General features: G+C 39.9%; 3 protein-coding genes across 3 annotated transcripts; 1 reads left to right on the top strand and 2 right to left on the bottom strand.

Moving 5' to 3' along the window:
- The first annotated feature begins 60 nt into the window (after positions 1–60).
- LOC145502516 (exonuclease 3'-5' domain-containing protein 2-like) lies at positions 61–19,586 on the top strand. The gene is made up of 4 exons (XM_081481824.1): positions 61–1,495; positions 6,227–7,176; positions 8,424–8,726; positions 18,032–19,586. The coding sequence occupies exons 1-4, from the start codon at positions 759–761 to the stop codon at positions 18,415–18,417; spliced, it is 2,376 nt and encodes a 791-aa protein (XP_081337950.1). The 5' UTR covers positions 61–758; the 3' UTR covers positions 18,418–19,586.
- Positions 8,756–10,744, bottom strand: LOC145502518 (melanocyte-stimulating hormone receptor-like). The gene has a single exon (XM_081481827.1). It carries the CDS (start codon positions 10,738–10,740, stop codon positions 9,838–9,840), a length of 903 nt encoding a protein of 300 aa, XP_081337953.1. The 5' UTR covers positions 10,741–10,744; the 3' UTR covers positions 8,756–9,837.
- Positions 14,065–18,013, bottom strand: LOC145502517 (melanocortin receptor 4-like). Its single transcript, XM_081481825.1, has one exon. It carries the CDS (start codon positions 14,985–14,987, stop codon positions 14,073–14,075), a length of 915 nt encoding a protein of 304 aa, XP_081337951.1. The 5' UTR covers positions 14,988–18,013; the 3' UTR covers positions 14,065–14,072.
- Positions 19,587–20,317: the final 731 nt, after the last annotated feature.

Below are 20,317 nucleotides of genomic sequence, written 5' to 3' on the forward strand. Positions count from 1 at the left end.
ATTTTAAACCGTTAACCATAAAAAATGTTAACCGTAAAGAAAAAAAGATTAGCCACGGAAGGGAAAATCAAGCCTTTTCTGTGTCTTGTCTTTGTAGTACAGGAAAACGCCTAGAAACTTTTAAGGCCCTCTCGAATATCAAACTATCCATTGCAGGATGGCCCTACGACCCTAAATATGTTTAACTGCAATTAAAATAAACTTTTAACTTTTTGAAACAATGCTAATTAATTTCTAAGATTTTTATTAACCCGTAAGGAAAGTTAAGTAACTGTTAGCCAGCAGAATCCAAAATGTTTTTAAATATTAACCGTTATTAGCTGTAAAAGCCACCACCCCGTTGAGACCCTCTTACACACCCCAATAAAATACCTTCCCTGTAAACATACGTGTGACATTAAGACATTGCCATTTCCCGCCATTTCCCACGTCCTTGTTGCATTGACCGCTGGGCCGACGGAGACAAGCTGAACCTGCCCTGTCTGGTTACAAGTGTAACTATTCACAACAGAGGCCACGGCCGGCCGTATAAACACGTATGAAAAGCAGCGTCTAGTTTCCTGTTATCATAAGCATACCAGCAAGTGCAGAGAGAGAGGCGATAGGCAAAGTGCTACGACCAAGGCCACGAAGCAGGGGGAAAAAAATCGCTCCCCAGATCCCACGCGCGGTGATAATGCGCCCACTACCGCATTGAGCATTGCGACTGGGAACCAGTTCACCAAAGATGGCTGCCATGTGTTGCACCACATACAGTAATGCATTATTTGCGTATTTCTGCCGGTAGAAGAGGTCTTTTTCATCGACTCCTTGTTATCATAACAAAAATGCAAGCATCTGGAGAAAGCGCCTCCAACGCAAGCCCATCTAGGATGAGAGATGACTCCAATTTGTGTATGAATCCCAGCGAAACCACCGGTGTAAACCGAAACAGATTTCTCGAGCGATTCAAGGAGGACAATCGATCGAGCTTATATTCCTACATTGGAACAGTAGGGATTTCTCTGCTGGTATTTCTACGATGGTTTCTTGGTCTTGTTTTTCTTGGTCCAGCGCAACATGTGTGGAGAACGTTTGATCGCAATTTGTTATCAAGAAATGTATCAAAGACCACTCGTGTTTTTGTAGTTGACAGTGTTTCGTCGTGTGACAAACTTCTGCGGTCCTACCGATCAAGTTATCCTTTTAAATGGAATTTCCTTGGAATGGACTGCGAGTGGGTGAACAAGAAAGGTCACATAAACACTCTTGTTGCTTTGTTACAAATAGCAACACCCCTGAGCGATTGCTTTCTTGTTCGATTGTGTAAAATGAACGGTCACCTACCACAGACTGTCAGAGAAATCTTGGAGGATAAGAGCATTCTTAAATTTGGTGTCGGCATTAAGGAGGATGCAAAGAGACTGACTGGAATGTTTGGAGTTCAGGTGATGGGTTGTGTGGATCTGAGGCATGTGGTAGAGCGGTGCCAAGTTGATGAGACTGTTCAGGCAAGGTACATGTTAAAGATAATCTGTTACCATCTGAGGCATCAGGAGGACTATGGTGGGGGGAGGGTGGCATGGTTAGGGGTGGGGACCCCTACCCTACCCTCCAGGATAGCTTATTTTGTGAGATTGCCCTAACGATTTATACCCTCCATGGTTGAGAGAGGCATTGTGATTGAGTCACAGAGTCAAAGTCAAGCCCTAGAACATGTAGCTTGCAAATGCAGACTATTTGCAGCTGTCACGTGGGTCAGCCAAAAATAACGTCTGCAAACCCAAGTAAGAGATTGATTTCAGTAACATCAAAACTTTTGTTTTGTTTTTGACCAGTAAAATTCCCCAGTAGAATATGACACTCGTGTAAATGTGTGTCGATGCCAGCAGGAAGTGGGAACAGGTGGTAATTTTAGGACGTGAAATTTGTTCACATTGAGCGCGGGTGAAACACCGAAGAAGATCTCGACCTCCAAGGTTTGTTTGCCATGCAAAGAAAAAGTTTCCAGTGAAGAGAAGAGAAAATTGTTTTGAAAAAGTACTCTGAAGTCTGCATTCAATGAAAGTCGATCGGTCTGTTTGCCATGGGAGGGATCTTGTTGCTGGCGTTTGCTGTGTCTGCTTTGCTAGAGGAGATCTTTAGACAGAGTAGCAGAAATCAAAAGCAAAATCAAACGAGATTTCAAAAATGATGGCTTTTAAAAAACTTGGGAGCTAGGACAAATGCCAAGGGCAAATGTAAACAATTGAATGGCTTAGTGCAAGACTGACATAAGTGACTTTTTGGGGTGAAAAATGATTTTTTTGTTCAAAAGTGCCCAAATTTTTGCATGTGGTCTCCAACGTAATAGGAGAACATTGCCCTGTGTTTGTATTCCTTGTTTTTTTCGCCTGATGTACAAAACAAAGTGGAAAGTTTACTCGCTCAAAGACGGGATCTGGAAATAAATTTCTTCAACTACGTTGTGACGTAAGCTTGCATTTGCATTATTTTGGCGCGCAAGACAACGTCAAGCTTTTGATCAGACAAGTTGAAACCTCACCTATTGCATTAAGTCTGCTTATTTGACTCCTATTTGCGCCCACCTGGCGTAAGTCACTAGCATATCTCAAAGAAGCGAGATGTGTTCCTGTTCCAAGAGCGCTAAGCGATCGAAGGCACACTGAAGCCAGGCGAGGAGTTTGAAAGCACTTCTCATGCAAAAAAACGAGTCAATGGCGAGAAGTGGCCCATTTGCCAAATGTTGCTGTGCAGAACGTTTGGAAATAAAGAAGTGCTTTTAGACTCTTAAAAAATCTGTTTAGTCAGCCCGTAGGCCTTGCCGTGTTGAAGTTGCTCAGGGATATCCCATAATAATCTTTAATGCATCTCGATAGGTCTTGTCAGTCGATCTCAGTCGGCAATGGAAAACATCACAAACTTACATTTCGCTCAGCCAACGGAATATTAATTGAAACAGAATCGACAGAAAAGATATTTTTTCACTGAGAAAAGTAATGTATTACTTCATTTAGACAAAAATAGCCCTAAGCCCCAATTCTTTCCAGGAATAAATGGCCAATGTTTTCATGTAAGAGAAATGATTGATCCAAAGGCGCGATTGTTGACCATTGTTGTGTTACAGTGTGACAGTTGACCTTTTGGGAACTGGGGCAGACAAACGCCAATCATATTATGGACTAGCGGCTTTCGATCGCTTGCCTTTATTATCATGGAATCCCAATAGAATGATTCGTTTGTGAGGTTAGGAGATGGCGAGAGAAAGAGACAACTGTGTAAGTCTTTTTTCTTTAAATATGCCATTCCTTTTGCTATATATTTTCCGTTTGTTTTCGGTTTTCCCACTTAGATTCAGTTCAGTGTTTTCACAAATATACAGGGTATTTAATTATCACAGAGACGGAGCAATTTCAGATTGACTCAGCCATTCAAGTACTGTAATTCGGAAAAATCGTCTTCTTCGAATGTCAAGCGTTAATTCCTTGTGGCAACATTTCACGAAATATGTTTTATAAGGTATTTATTGTTCGTCACGCAGTCAAAGTTATGGCTAACTGCACTGTTATAGCTCATTGAATTTCAAAACGTTTTACATCGCAGTAGCACCTATGAAATGTCGCATTTCGCTAGTGATTTTCACTTTTTTTTGAAAGAATGCAAACCGAACTCTTTTTTGTTCTAAAAGAGTTTCATGTTTTCACTGATTGCAAAACGTTTCACAAAATATGTTTTATAAGGTATTTGTTGTTCATCACGCAGTCAAAGTAATGGCAAGCTGCGCTGTTATAGCACATTGCATTTCAAAATGTTTTACATCATCGCAGTAGCACCTATGAAATGTCGCATTTCGCTAGTGATTTTCACTTTTTTTTTTTTTGAAAGAATGCAAACCAAACTTGCTTTTGTTCTAAACGAGTTTCATGTTTTCACTGATTGCAAACCACCGCTAATAGACACTGGTCGATGACTTTATTTAGATTCACGATCATGCTGTGTTTATGAAATGAAGTGTTTTCTTGTTTTCTTATTTTCCCTAGGCTAGCACCAAAATAGAACTAACCCTAGCACAAAGTGTTTCAAGACTCTAACCCTAAGCCCTAGCCCTAGCCCTAGCCCTAGCCCTAGCCCTAGCCTTAACCCTAGCCTTAACCCTAAACCCTAGCACTAAATTGGTAACCCTAAGACTAAATGCTAACCCTAGGCCAAGGGTTAGGGTTTGCTTTTAGGTCCAATGCTAGCCGTGGGGTTATGTTACCTTTACTGTAACTGTCAAGTTATAGGCTCATCTTTCTTTAAGGCTCGTGTTCATCCATTTTGTTTTGCGGCCCTGTATTATTGTTTTGAAGTCACCGTTGTCCTAATGTTTCTTTCTTTTTCCGAAGACAAAGTGCAAACCAGCTGAAAAAATGAACAGGGCTATGCTCTTCTACTCAACTGAAGACGACACGCAAAAATTCGGGCGCTTTTGAACAAAAAAAATTATTTTTCACCCGAAAAAGTCACTTACGTCAGTCTTGCACTAAGCCATTCAATTACCAATCACAAGAGTGTAAAATGAGTTTTTTTGGAACAGGCCTGCAGAACTCCTACACAGTCCGTGACATTTGCGCATTTGCTCTTCTCTTTTGATTTTAGGACTCTCAACCCTTTTTGCTTCACACATGTTTCTGAAAGGCACCTGAGGCTGTGTTATTAGGAGGAATTTTAAGTAGAGAAGCACTATTTGACAGTGTTATTACATTTTTTGGGGGGGGGGGGAGGGGGGGTCATAGGTCTGCTTAGTTTCCACTGTTATCTGCATGTTACTCTGCCGAGTTTGATGTACCTAGAGCTTTCATTTCTTTGAGCTTGTACTTTGTGTACGCTCATTTCTATTGCAAGCTATATATGCTTTTTTTTAATATTAGTTCTGGGGGGACAAAGTTTGAACTACTGTGTGAACAAGTTGCTTAGTTGCATTTTATATATCATGACATCGGGCCCTGTTGTTTAGTAGGAACTGTTGTAAATGAAATTTCTTGCATTAACTAGATCAAACTTTTACTTCTAGAGCTCAATGTTTAGGTTAATACCTCCTTTGGCCATTCTGGCACCACATATTTCAAGTGTCGCTGTTTACAAGCAAGTCTGTTACTTTTTGAGGCTATCAAACCAAAACACTTCACAAAACTTCTTGAACACATCTTCCACCATTTTTTTCCACACATTTGGGCAAGCTTCACGAAGGCTTTTTGCATGTTACTGTGGGATGTTACAAGGTGGAATGTGATTGGTTAATTAGAGCTGAGGTCACTGAACTCAATCTCTCACTCGGGCTCGCAGACGTTATTTTTGGCAGAACCAAATGACAGCTGGAAATGTGTCTGTGTTCACAGGCTATAAAATATGATACAATCCAAATTTACAGTTTGGCTAATGCTTGCTGGTTTGTAACTTTGTGCCTTGTTCTTCAGTTAAATCTCCTGGGTTGAGAAAGAAATCTCTAAACAGTGGTACAAATCTATTGGTTGCCAATCAATCCAGACTCAGTACAAGGTGGAGCACTAATCAGAGTGAAAATTTGGAGGCCTGGATTGAACCAGTTCTCCACTGAAGAAATAATGTTTTGGCCTTTTAGCCCCCCTGCCCCCAGCCCCTGTTTTGCCAAAAAGATGCACCTGCAATGGATTGGCCTCTGGTAACCTGTGGTAGAGGACTCTATGTTATCCCCCTCATGTAGATTAGCACTACTGCCCTCTCACTGCATGCAGCAGAAGTCATACATTTTGAGCATATATAAGTGGCATTGATGAGCAAGTCAACAGCATAAAATTAATGGCAACAAAGTAAAATAAATGAAGTTTTTTCCTTTTTTGACTGGTTTATTTGCCATCCTTTCAATCTGTCAAAAAAATCAAACCATTCATGTACTTGGTTTGATATGTTGTGCCAGAAAAAAAAAATTCATACCCCTTTCACAGAAGGTTTTTTAGTTGGTCATAAAATCAGTGAGGGGGTGGGGACACTTGTTATCAAGATTTTATGGTCTTTACCAAATGCCCCAAGGATTTCATTTTGTCCTTTACACCAGCCATGACCACCCTCTATTACGTCTAGCCTGAGTCACAGACAGTCTCCATCGCTAGATTCTGTGACACATCTGGCAGCACAGCAGGCCAGTACACCGCTGGTACATCCCCTAGAATCCACACTGCTTTGCATTTTCTTTCGCCATTGAAAGTCATTCCTTGCTTCTGCTTGACAGGAAGCAGAAGATGAGTTTAGATGCATTAGCAAAGAGGATTCTTGGTGTCACAATGGACAAGTCTTGGAGAATTCGCTGTAGCAATTGGGAAGCAGAGCAGTTTGACAGAAGGCAGATTGAATATGCCATGAATGATGCCTTAGTTGCAAGTCACATATTTCTTAGCCTGGCAAAAGCAAAGGTAGAGAAGAGAAAAGTGCTTAGAACTGCTTGTATCTCTGAGGATTCCATAAGTGAGGAAAAAAATGTCAGTGGACATTTAGGAGCTGGTTTGATTCAGGATCAGATCAGCACTAAACTGCCTGCCAACAATTCTTCAGGAAATAACATTACAGGTACGTATCACCCAACTTCATTTGAAGAAGAACCTGACATCGAACATTCCAGAAGAACAATTGATGACCTTGAAGTTACAGAAGATCAGGAAAAGTTCATAGAAAACAGAAGTCATGGGGAGAAGAACAACGTTAACTTTGTTAATAAAAGAGCAAGCTCTTCGGCTGTGCAAGACAGTGGTTCTCAAACCTGTGGCAAAGTCTTAAAAAGTGCTGAAAATTCTAATGGTCACGAGTTTGATGTGGAATGTGAAGTTTATAATATCATAGCAGATCTAAGTAAGTGGGAGTCAGGACATGACGGGAAAGAAGGCTATCTTGTTAGAGAAGAGGTTGTTGATCTTCTACAAGACTCATTCTTTTGTCAAAGAGCAAGCTCTCTTTGCCAGGGAGTCATTGATCTTGCATTCAAGGATAAGAAAGGACCAGTCATGGTCATAGAAAAAGACAACAAGAAAGAGGATCCTGGAGAGATTTTGGATAGAAAACCTTACAAGAGAGGCACTATAAGAAAGTCGCCTCTTTACATGAACTGCATGCTGGCCGCCCCTGATGGATCAAGGTTGTGCACACTGGATCGTAAGAAGGCAGACTGGTATATTGAAAAAGGAATTGGTAGGTCAATAGCGACTTTGTTTTGTCTCCCAATTGAATGTTTAAGATCTACCAACTATTGTTCAAATCAGTATTATTTAACTACTGTGTACTCCTGGTTTTCAAACCCTCAACTTTTTTAACCTCCCTAAATTTCCTAAGACGTTTTTCCCTTTGGCCAAAAGAAAGGAGAAATGCATGATCCGTTTATTCAAACCTCCTTCTTTTTAGACCAATTTCCATGTCCATAGCTGGCTCAAAACATCGGGATTCTGCTGTCTTAGTTGACAAACTAAGGTTTCTAGGCTTAATTAGGACCATATTTCTTATTATTTACATGCTTGATTTTACAGCAAGGTTAGAAGAAGTTGGCTTAGTCAATACGGTTAACTTGTTGAGGATATAGCTTTTTTGTTGAGCCCTAACATTTTCCTCCAGTTTCAATGATCAGGGGCACCTGATGATGCTTTTCTCTCAAATCCTTTAATATGCTGTTTTAGGCCATCTGGAGTGCTTTTATAGCGCTATAGGTTAATTTTAGGCTTCACTATAAGGTTTTTATCTGTTCATTCATCGTATGGGGCGTTATCGAGTTTTCCAATTTAAATGACGGATTTTTTTTTCTTTTCCCGAAAACCCAACATGCAGGTCTTATTGCCTTTCAGAAAATCATAGCTGCCTTTTTTTGGTTCTCAAAATGACCACAATGAGATTTTTATTAATTTAAAAATCAACAGGCCTTCTCATATCACAAAAGTTCTAGATGACAATTCTCTTTAGAAAAATCGGTGGGGATTAAAGGTCGTCTAAACAGGAGTCCCTCTTTCGCTTAGTCTGTCGAGCGAGGCCGTAAAGGATTTCACGCGGCCAGTTTTTCGTGGCGGTTTATTTACGGTCACGCTCGATGGACTAAGCGAAAGAGGGACTACTCATGGTCTATCCAAACAGATGATTTACCAAAACGATCTGTTAGATGCCCCTAAATGACCAACAAAAGGCAGAGGCTCTTTTGAAGACTTTCTCCGAATTTTTGTACTGTGTATGTTTTGAAACTTGTCATTTATCAACATTTTGTATCACAGAAGGTTTTTACATGTATTTTATTTGCTACAGTCGAAACTCTTTAATACGGACACCGGAGGGACAGTTCCCTGACTGTCTGTACTATGGAGGTCTCAGCTGGAGGCAGAGAATGATAGAATATGTATGAATTATGGTTCATCTGGAGCCAAGTGTATTAAATGTAACATTAATCTTATTTTCCGAAGGGAAACTGACAGGCCGTGATCCTTATACAGTCCAACTGAAGTTTGAACCCTCAGGACGGCCAGGAACAGAAGATTCCTATTACCTGAATTTCAAAGATAACATTTGTGTGGTTTGTGGAAGCGATCAGAGCTACATGAGGAAGAACATTGTCCCTCACGACTACAGGCGATATTTTCCTCTGGTCATGAAAGATCATCACTCCCACGATATCCTGCTCATGTGCCCGAAGTGTCATCGACAGTCCTCCTATTATGATGACAAGCTACGGAGCGAACTGGCAAACAAGTACAATGCACCGCTTGGTAAGGCCTACGTGTAGTTCATACTATCAACGGCATAATTTCAATGATCGCTCATGTCCACACAATGTGAACCTAGACATAAAAGTATAAGGAAAAGATCGATTTTTATTCCTTGTGTCCTTAAGCCTGGTTCACACTAGCGACATAACGACATAAGGAAAAGATCAGTTTTATCTTTTTATCTTTTTTATATCGTTCGTGACGATGTCGTTATATCGTTATGTCGCTACTGTGAACCAGGCTTTATATGCTGTTATGTTTCCATTATGTCATTTTATCAGGATGTTCACACTTTAAACATAACGACATAACGTACTTCTGATGTTGTTATGTTTATGTCGTTATGTCGTTATGTCGCTACGTTGAACTAGGCTTAAGACGTCATTCACTGAATTTTAAATGAAGAGAGCACATTAAAATGCTACTAATAAGCCCCACGCTCTGTGTTTGTGTCCAAAATGCTTCAAATTATGGCATGTTTGTTTTAGCGAGAGAAGGATTTTTCGGTCCAGCATTTCTTCTTAGGGTGTTTACTACCACGGTTTTCAGGTTCCTTCCCATTTTGATAAAGGGAATTTCGTACACCGTAAACTCAAATGAAGTGACCTGTCAAAGGAAACCATTTCAGCTTTTCCATACATTTTCCTTAATGTTTACAGTGTTAACCCCCAACCAAGAGTCAGTGGAAATCAACCTTGGGAGATAATGAACAAAATCTTCCTAAAATGACTTGCTCAAGTTTGTCCGCACAGATTAAAGTGCAACGGCTATGATAAAAAACGTTCACTATACCAAAATGATCCATAGTATTCAAATATCCTGTATCAGACTTGCTGATACTTGAAATGGATGATTTATATCATTACAATAACTACAGAAATTCTCGCGCGCTCATGGGCTAATTTCTATTGTCAATAAGCGGACAGACATTTGAATTTACATTTTTTGCGATAATTTATTGTAAACAACAAATTCCCGTCAGTTTTCATGCGTCTGTCCTGTTATTGACAATGAATTTCGTCAGCATAGCCGAGTGGATCCGCAGACTACTTTGACAATGTTATGACGAAATTCCTGGTCAATAACAGGACAGACGCGTGAAAAACTGACGTCAATTTGTTAAACAGCAAACTACTTCGCGACAAGTCTGTTTTACAGCCTCCCTGATCTCACATATTCGCCAGCAATACAAAAATGGATTTACAGAGGAGTTAATGAACACAATGGTTGAAGTCAGGGATCTTCCGATTGGATTAACTAAAGTCACAACGTAGAAAACAACTAAATAAGGGCTATAACAGATGATGAGTACAAGAAAAACGATGGAAGCATTGAATGCAGACTTTTTTAGGCTTGTCACTTTGTTAGCATGCCCAGTGTTTGTTTCAACCGCCAGGAACTGAAGTTGAATCGCACTTTGATGATAGCGAACCGTCCTGTATATTTTTACGTGACAAATAGTTGAGATGCACAGGCAAGCACATATTACAGTTCCAAGTGAAATCAACAGAATCTTTTCCTGACAGAAACGCGAGCTTGCTAAAATTAAAGATATTATCCAGATGGCAACAAGAACGCGTCTTACGCGAGGGATTGTCACAATACTTGGATAATGCAAGGACCTTTCAACCGCAATCAATCTGTCGACACCAATTGCTGTGACTGTACAAAGCGAAATTCCACATAAAGAGAAACCAAACGTGCTATAAACACCCTGGAATAATTGTTGGAACCTTTGGGATCGGGAATACAATCTTATTAACTCGTTTGCGATGAAAAGGGGCTGTACGACTGTGCCAACAGCCAGATCGGACATCGCCAGACCGCACAGTAAAACCAAGGACGGTGATCGAAGAGTCGGTGATTTCCTCGCCACATGCAACACCAGTGAGTTCCCAATTATCGCCGCTAAAGCGAGAGGAACATTTACAGCGCAGTTTACCAGAAAGACTTTCGTTGCGGCATCGGTCATGTTTTCCTGATTGTAGAGGTTCACGGTTTCTTGCGAAGACATGTTTAGAATCTTCTTTGTTACTTTGGTTTTTTCGTAGAGGAAACTTACTCCAAATACGACCAACGAACAGGTTTCACACCTCCAAAGACAAAGTAGTTAGAGCCAGCGGCGAGCTCGACATATGGTTTGAGAATCTGCATCAAAAAAGGACGAGCGCGACTTTTTAAAACCGGAACACCACTCAGAGAATCTCCTCGTATTCTGTACTTTGCAATGATAACGTTGCAAACGAAATCTCGTAATGTAGAAAAAACGATGATTCCGGTGGAACTGTACGAAACTGAAAGGTCGAGGGCACAGTGCGAAAGTCACGAACTAAACTGTTTGGGAAATAACATCACGGAATCAATTTGCAATAATGCTTACCCTCGCCTAGATAAAATCTTACAACGGTTTCGGTCTGAAAGATTATGATTTCACCTTGCACGGAAAGTATATTTAAATAAGCCTTCTAAAGCTCGTATAATTTTTCTTGACCAATGGAATAACATGACAGTTAGCAGATAACATCCTGTTGAGGGACAACAATCGAGAAAACGACCAAAGTACCGATGAGAAATTGATCAAGTCTTTAGGACAATGCTAAAGGAAATTAGTCATGTTTCGAAAGTGAGTAGCGACCGCCCGAAAGCATCGCGACAAAATTTCACCGTTTTTAGCAAAATCCCTGAGGCAAAAATCCCCACCGAATGGTCTTTAACTGAATTCCGAATTCAGACCTCATTACATGTAGTTACAGCAAAGCACTGAACGAAGTCTAAGACCGAAACGTTTTCTGTCCTAAACCGTACTACGGGAGTATTCCGCTAACTCCGGCGAACTGACAACGGAAACTGAATTTCAGTTATCAGGTTTCGACTCTTTCACGGGCCTGAATCACTTTTCCAAATGTTATAATATTGACAAAAAGTTTAGATTCTGATGTGAACAGGTACCATGATACGATGTTACTATTTTCTAACCAAACAGCTGACATGTGCTTTAAGCATAGACCCTACAGCCCCACAAGCTGAAAGCTTTGACATGCAATCGTGTTTAAATAAAGGTTGTATGTAAGTTTGTATGTAATTCGAGCTATCAGCTTATATTGATATTTCTTCGATTTAGGGGGAACTAAAACTTGAAATTGGCAAAACAGGGGTATTTTATCGGCAAAATCACTGTCACATTGCAAACAGGGATGACTATGTTTGAGAATATTTCTGTAGACTTTCGAGTTAACTCGAATGCAATCCGTTTTTAATCATTATCTTATGTAGTTTTACCCATCCATGCCTTTTTTTTGGTTTTAATGTGTTTCTCTTGGCTCTCTGTTGAGTTCGTCTACAGTTCTAAACTATTGGCTGTGATATTTCAGTTAATCCTGTGGTCAGCTGGTCACTGCTAGAATTTCCTTTAAACGAGCTCGAGTTAATAATAAATTGCAAAAGTTAGGTCATATCCAGGTAGTGTTATTTTCAGATGTTCTGAACTTTGTGATAAACCAAAAGAAAATTACAGTCGACTCCCGATAACTCGAACCTGCAAGGGAAATTGAAAAAGGTTTGAATTATCGGGAGTCTTGAACAAATGAATGGAAATAAGGAAAAAACGGTATGTAATGTTTTTCTATTCATGCAGTGTACATTTTAATCAAATTTAATTACAGAATAGAGAAGTCGAGTGAAAATAAAACAATACATCTCTTAAGTACTGTATAAATCGGAACGGAAGGTAATGTGAAAAATGCAACAAAGCAAAGCAGCAGGGAGAAGTCCAGGAATATTGTGAACAGTACAGGTTTTTTGAACAATGTCGGTCTACTGGTACAAAGCTCATGCGAGTTACATTTTCAAAGTTCATGCGATTTCCTTTTTCTATTCTTGCAATGTATATTTGAATCAAATTTAATTACACAGTTGTCGGGAATTTGGTCTACGCCGACAAAGGAAGCTCACGTTATTTTAACAAACTGGTTTAATCTCACTTCTCCCTTTCTAGAACTCTCTCTTGGAAACTCGAAGACGATTCATACATGTGCGATAGTTCAAAGTTCAGCGATCACGCGCACGGTGCACGTGATAATCAACACAACGATCAACTAATGCAACGCAATACAATTTTCCGGTCGCGACACAGTATGGCTGGTTTACAGTGTCACACCATCAACAATAAAAATCATAACGATTCAATAAATTAAGTCAAGAAGCTGGGATATGAAAGATGATTGATATGTAAATAACCTCGCCAAGATTTAGGTCTGCGCAGTTTTTCATTCCCCCGTTATTCGGAGAAGTGTTTCACTCAAGTTTAAAGAGCTTTGTATGAAATCGCCATGTTTGTGCCCCTCGGAGGGAGACAAACATGGCGGCCGTGGAGTAACAGAAACATCTGTCATCGAGTTTTGCCACTGAAACGAAAAGTTGGTACTCTAGAGCTCCGAAACATTGAAATGAACACTTTTTAAAGAACAACAACCGATTAGTTTGCAAAAACTTGAGCAATAACTCATCTTTTGACTACTCGAGAGCCTTATCGGGCCGCCTTTTTAATGTCACCAAACGCATAAACTTGGAAATTCAAAAACGTGCTTTATTACATAATGAGAACCCTGTCGAGCTTAAACGTTGCAAAACATCAAGTTATTAAAGGGTCTTACATCTGATGAAACTAAAACTTCAGAAGGATTGGTAATTTCTTATTTTGGAAAATGATGACGTCACATGAATACATTTCTCAGTTTCGTATAAACTGAACTGACACGTGTTGTGCAATGTAAAAGAAAGGAAAAAGTCCACACGGCTGCTTCAAAATAAATTTAATGCTTTGGACTACAGTACACCGTTTGTTTTGACTTGTCACATATTGACAGACGTGGTTCGAGTTATCGGGGGTAAAATTATACAGAAAATGACCTAAAGGGAAACGAAAATTGCTTCGAGTTAGCGGGAGGTTCGAGTTATCGAGGGTAAAATTACAGTAACTGTAAGACGGAAATCCAGGAGAAATCGATTTTGGTTCGAGTTAGCGAGGGTTTGAGTAACTGATACTTAAAATGGGTAATTTATATTATTACAATAACTTCCGAAATACTCTCGCGCTCATTGGCTAATTTTCATTGTCAGTAAGCGGACGGACACGTGAATTTATAATTTTCGCGATAATTTATTGTAAAAACAAATTGATGTCAGTTTTTTATGTGTCTGTCCTGTTATTGACAATGAATTTCGTCGTAGCATTGTCAAAGTAGTTTGCGGATCCACGAGGAGATAGCCGAGTAGATCCACAGCTACTTTGACAATGTTATGACAAAGTCATGATCAGTAACAGAACAGACGCATGAAAAACTGACATCAATTTGTTAAACAGCAAAGTAATTTACGACAAGTCTGTTTTACAGCCTCCCTGATCTCACATACTCGCCAGCAACACAAAAATGGATTTAAAGAAGAGCTAATGAACACAATAGTTGAAGTCAGGGATCTTGCGATTAGTATATGCATTGGATTAACTGAAGTCACTACGTAGAAAACAACTACATAAGGGCTATAACAGATGATGAGAACAAGAAAAACGATGAAATTATTGAATGCAGACTTTTTTAGGCTTGTCACTTTGTTAACATGCCCAGTGTTTGTTTCAACCGCCAGGAACTGACGTTGAATTGCATTTTGATGATACCGAACTGTTTTGTATATTTTTACGTGACAAATAGTTGAGATGCACAGGCAAGCACATATTACAGTTCCAAGTGAAATCAACAGACTCTTTTCCTGCCAGAAAGACGCGCCTGCTAAAATGAAACAAATTGACCAGATGGCGACAAGAACGCGTCTTACGCGAGGAATTGTCACAATACTTGGATAAAGTAAGGACTTTACAACGGCAATCAATCTGTCGACACCAATTGCTGTGACTGTACAAAGAGAAATTCCACATAAAGAGAAACCAAACGCGTCGTAAATACCCAGGAATACTCGTTTGAGCCTTTGGGATCGGGAATACACTGTTATTAAATCGTTTGCGATGAAAAGTGGCTGTACGACTGTGCCAACAGCCAGATCGGACATCGCCAGACCACACAGTAAAACTAAGGACGGTGATCGAAGAGTCGGTGATTTCCTCGCCACATGCAACACTAGTGAGTTCCCAATTATCGCCGTTAAAGCGAGAGGAACATTTACAGCGCAGTTTACCAACAAGACTTTCGTTGCGGCATCGGTCATGTTTTCCTGATTGTAGAGGTTCACCGTTTCTTGCGAAGACATGTTTAGAATCTTCTTTGTTGCGTTGTTTATTTCGTAGAGGAAACTTACTCCAAATACGACCAACAAACAGGTTTCACGCCTCCAAAGACAAAGTAGTTAGAATCTGCATCAAAAAAGGACGAGCGCGACCTTTTAAAACCGGAACACCACTCAGAGAATCTCCTCGTATTCTGTACCTTGCAGTGATAACTTTGCAAACTAAATCTCGTAATGAAGAAAATACGATGATTCCGCTCCAACGGCTGCGAATCTGAAAACAACACGGCACAGTTCGGAAGTCACGAACTAAAGTGTTTCGGAAATAATATCACGAAATTAATTACTTTACCCTCGACTAGATGAAATCTTAGGAGGTTTTCAGTCTGAAAAATTATGCTTTTACCTCAAAGAAAAGTATATAAAAGAAAGCGTGCTAAAGCTTGCATAATGTTTTCTTGACCAGTGGAATAACATGAAGATGACAATTAGTAGATAACATCCTTTTGAGGGACAGCAATAGAGAAAACGTCCAAAATACCAGTGAGAAATTGATCAAAACTTTAGGACAATGCTAAATAAAATTAGTCACGTTTCGAAAGTGAGTAGCGACCGTCCGAAAGCATCACCGGTTTTAGCAAAATCCCCGAGGCAAATTCCCGCTGAATGGTCTTGAACTGAATTTCCGTTTCAAAAATAACGACGCTTTTTTAAAATACCTTCGTCTGTGACTGTGCTTCATGTGTTTCAGACTTTATTGCATGTAGTTACAGCAAAGCATTGAGGGAAGTCTAAGACCGAAACGTTTTCTGTCCTAAACCCTCTTAACTGTTTTTCCTATCGCATGCCGATTTTGTAAAGTTTCACTCAGAACCTTTCTCATGGATCGACCCACGGACACATTGGGTGCTTTCCATTATGCCAAACCGACTGGTCATAGATCATTCGGAATATCCGACGGAAATAGAACGACATTTTCCGATTAAAGCGGGTCAACCAATAGGAATGGCTCTTACCATTTTTTATTCCTTTTCCGAATTCCCTAATTAGGACAAAGAACCGGTTTGTCAAAAATGGAACGCCGGCGAATTTCGGTCGGAACATTCCGACCGAAATAAGTGGACAACCTCCAGAGGTGATCCCGAACGTTCCGGTCGGAAGACACCGAAACGGACCTTTCCACTTGAATTCTGACCGAAATTTCCGGAATCTTTAGCTTAATGGAAAGCACCCATTTTCTCTATCAGAAAGAAGCAACTCCAGAAAGTGATGCTATACGGGAGAATCCCGCTAACTCCGGCGAACGTGGATTTCAATTATCATGTTTCTAGGCTTTCAGGGACCTGAATCACTTTTCCAAATGTTATAATATTGACAAAAAGTTTAGATCCTGATATGAACAGATACCATGATACTATGTTACTATTTTCTAACCAAACAGCTGACATGTGCTTTAAGCATAGACCCTACAACCCCACAAGCTGAAAGCTTTGACATGCAATCGTGTTTAAATAAAGGTTGTACGTAAGTATGTATGTAATTCGAACTATCAGTGGATATTGATATTTCTTCGATTTAGCGGGAAGTTAAACTTGAAATTGGCAAAACAGGGGTATTTTGTCGGGAAAATCACTGTCACATTGCAAACAAGGATGATTATGTTTGAAAATATTTCTGTAGACTCTCGAGTTAACTCGAATGCTTTCCGTTATTAATCATTATGTTATGCAGTTTTACCTATGCACGCCTCTTTTTTTTTTTCGGTTTTTCTGTGTTTCGCTTGGCTCTCTTTTGAGTTCGTCTACAGTTCTAAACTGTTGGCTGTGATATTTCAGTTAATCCTGTGATCAGAAGTTGGTCACTGCTAAAATTACATGACCTATCCCTTTAAGCGAGCATAAATTGCAAAAACTGGATCATATTCAGGTAGTGTTATCATATCATTTTCGACTTCATAAAGTCCGTGATTCAAACCTTTTGCTGGTTTCTATCTAACTGTAACAGAGTTTTAACGAAGCATAAACCAGGCGGTTAAGTTAAAGTACGTTTTTGCTCACAGAAATAAATAAATAAATAATTGCTTCTATGCTCGACAAGGGTTGTGTCACTCACAGCGTGACACTAGCCCGTTAAGCGATGTGCGTCACAAAACCAGTTGCTCTGCTGTGGGCTTTCCAGGTCAATCTCCTTTTTGGCTTTTTTGTGAGACGTCATATTAATCAGATTACAATTATCACATAAGTTTAACCCCTTCAGTCCCAAGCTCAGAATGTAAATTCTCGTTACTGACAGCATTAGTTCTTTTAATATCAGTTCTAAGAATTTAATGGTACATCAAGACAATATTACTTTGTTGATGATTTTCTCTATTCTCATCACCTGGTTGCCTGATAATGTATCGGTGTTGCAATGAGAATTTATGTTTTGATTATTGGTTGGTGTTCTTGAAACTCGCATATGTACGATCGTGATAATATTTTTTTTTCTTTTTTTTTTTGCAAGATGTAAGCAATTCTATAGCAAGCCATCAGTCATACAGAGCAACCCCATTAACACGGTAACCAACGTGCCACAAAAATTTGGCCGTAAAAACGGGGTGGGCGTATTAATGGGGTAGGGTCAAACTTCATGACTGGTCTAAATTGAGTGAAGTTTAACAGAGTAACAGAGTATATCACAATTGCACTTCTAAGCAACTGCTCTTTAGTAAGCATTCGGAACATAAAATCTAAAAAAAAAATTGAAACCAGTACATGAAATAGTGACAATGGAAAGATGAACAATACTGGTATAAGCGGGGTAAAATTAAAAAAGTATTATACAGGTTGGGATTTCAAAATGTGTCCGTTGGCCGTATCAACGGGGTGCCCACATTAACGGGGTTTTCTTATAAGAAAATTTACGGACGTTTCGCTGGGACAAAAAAGTGGCCGTAATAACGAGGTGACCGTAAGGCGAGGTTCCATTGTACTTAAAAAAAAAACACGATACATCAGTCGCCACATCGTCCAAGAACTTGTGGAATTTTCTTTCTCATGTTCTCGTGTGTTTTGTCTATCTATTGTCAGGAAATGCTACTGTGGCTCGCCTTATTGAAGACCCAGAGCTAAAGAAAGTCAAGTCAGCTGCTAAAGCATTGAATTATGCTGGGGATAAACTCCCGCACGACAGGCACCAGCAACTCATGCTGATCGTTCAGAAGCATTTTAATACCTCCGATTTGACTCCAGAAATGATTGCAGAAGCCGCAACGATGGACACCCGCAGGGAGAACTCTAATTTTGTGTCGCATGGCCAGGAAGTCGTGAAAAAGGTTCGCGAGGAAGGAAAACTACTCGAGTTTGAGAAAACATGGAGGCAGCATTTTCTAGACACTATGCTCCCTCAGTACCTACCACCCTTGTGGTCAGTGGATCATCGTCACGATAGATTAAAAGAGAAACTTGAGAGTTAATCATATTAAAACCTTTTTTTTTTTGCACATCCAACATTGAAAAGGGCAATTGAATAACATTGCTTGGGAAAGTGTTGCGTGACGTTAGGTGGAAGCAAGACCGTTTTCGATATGACGTCTAAAATGTCCAGCTATTCTTGACTTCTTTTTTGCTGTTGTTTAGTTTCAAACATTTTTAAAATTAAAAGGGGCCAAAATTTCGATGTCACATGTTACATGAAAGATCGTTAAGCAACAGACTCAAACTTGTTTGTAATTTATCGATTGAAGACTAAAGAAATCTTCACCGTGATGGTGCTAAAACTGATAGTGTTCGCTCACACATTTTCAAACATCTCGAAGTTCGTTTAAATACTCCGCCTCGCTTCAAATGTCGCCTCTTCTCGATAGTTCGGTACATTTTTTACGATTTTATTTCTGCCGACGTTTCCCCTGTAATTTAAGTTTCAATTAAGAAGATATATATAAAAAAAGTCGAGCCTGTGTTTCATCACATTTACAAACATCTCGAAGCTCTTTAAATATACTCCACTACCTTTTTTTTCCTCTCTCTCCTCTGCAAGTGTTTGGGAATGTGATGAAACTCTGGCGCTCGTGTTTGATATGATATACCAAACACGAAAGACTCTGTTTCATCGGGATATCCAAACATCGAGAAGAGAGTTAAAAATAAGACGAACAACAAATTATTTTTGACGAAATTCGAGGTGTCTGGATAGCCGCTGGAACACTGTCTTGAGTGTTTGATACATCTTCTCAATCGAAACAAAAACTAAGGAGTAAACGGAGAAGTAAAATTGTCAAAATCTATGCTAATTAAAACCGGGTATCGAAACCTTCACGGTTGTGCTTTTTCTTTGTTTTAATTTGATGAATTATTAATGAGTTTGAGAAATATTACTCCTTTTCTGCAATGATAACAACCGGAAAAAAGGGTTACATTTGCAAGACGTTTTTATTCTGGAACGTGTCTTGTATTAAGGGATAACGATTTGGATGCCCAAGACCCGCAGATGATTGAGTTTAACAATTTTGTCTTGATGTAAGGCTAAATTCTGAGAACCAATCTTTAAATAAATAAATAAATGTATCACAATGCATGTGTTATTTTTAAAAGTTGAAAATAATTAAAGCCTGGAGTAATCAATAAACATTGTTGCACAATGAAAGGAGAGTGCAAATAGACCTCTACTTGCTCGCTGGCAACAAACTAGACAAGTGAAAGTTTTAACTTTCAGCTGAAAAATTTAAAAGTTTTTCAGGCATGTTTCTGCCTTTCAAAAGAAGAAACGTGTGGGTTAGGGCAGCGAACAGTACTCCCGGCCGTTCGTCTCTGGTGTGTCACCAAAATCAATTGACCGTGAAGACTTGAGAGAAAGCCGTACAGAAACTAGGCAAGGGTGTCATACTTCGTTTTGCACTTATCTGTAGCCAGGGTAGTCCACGGGGTGTTTTTGTACCCTCTGCCCCGCCTAGAGGCCTCATAGGACCGCATTTTGGTGCTCAAACCCCGATGTTTAGAGTGCAGTCAGCGAAGAAGGACAATTGACAGTGATAGTAAAAAAAAGACGAACCAATGAAAATCGCAGTGTAATGATTTCAACCACTATTTACTATTATTATTCCGCTATTACGCCACTTTACCATTTCAGGTCAAGACATCCGGCAAAAACTGGGCACTAGCCTGCGGCTAGGCTCTCATCACGGGCTGGGGCACAAGCAGTGAGGCCGCGAGAGATAAGCGGACTGGCTCGAGCAACTCTCTTCCCTCGCCGACTCGTCTCTCGCGGCTTCGTCACCTTGGTCGTAGCGCATAAGTCGTAGCTGCAGTAGCGCGTTGGGCATCATCATCATCATCATCATCATCACTGCTCTTTATGCCAATAGGCGCATAAGGCCA

This window comes from Orbicella franksi, chromosome 11 (genome assembly GCF_964199315.1).
Source record: "Orbicella franksi chromosome 11, jaOrbFran1.1, whole genome shotgun sequence".
In the NCBI taxonomy this organism is placed as follows: domain Eukaryota; kingdom Metazoa; phylum Cnidaria; class Anthozoa; order Scleractinia; family Merulinidae; genus Orbicella; species Orbicella franksi.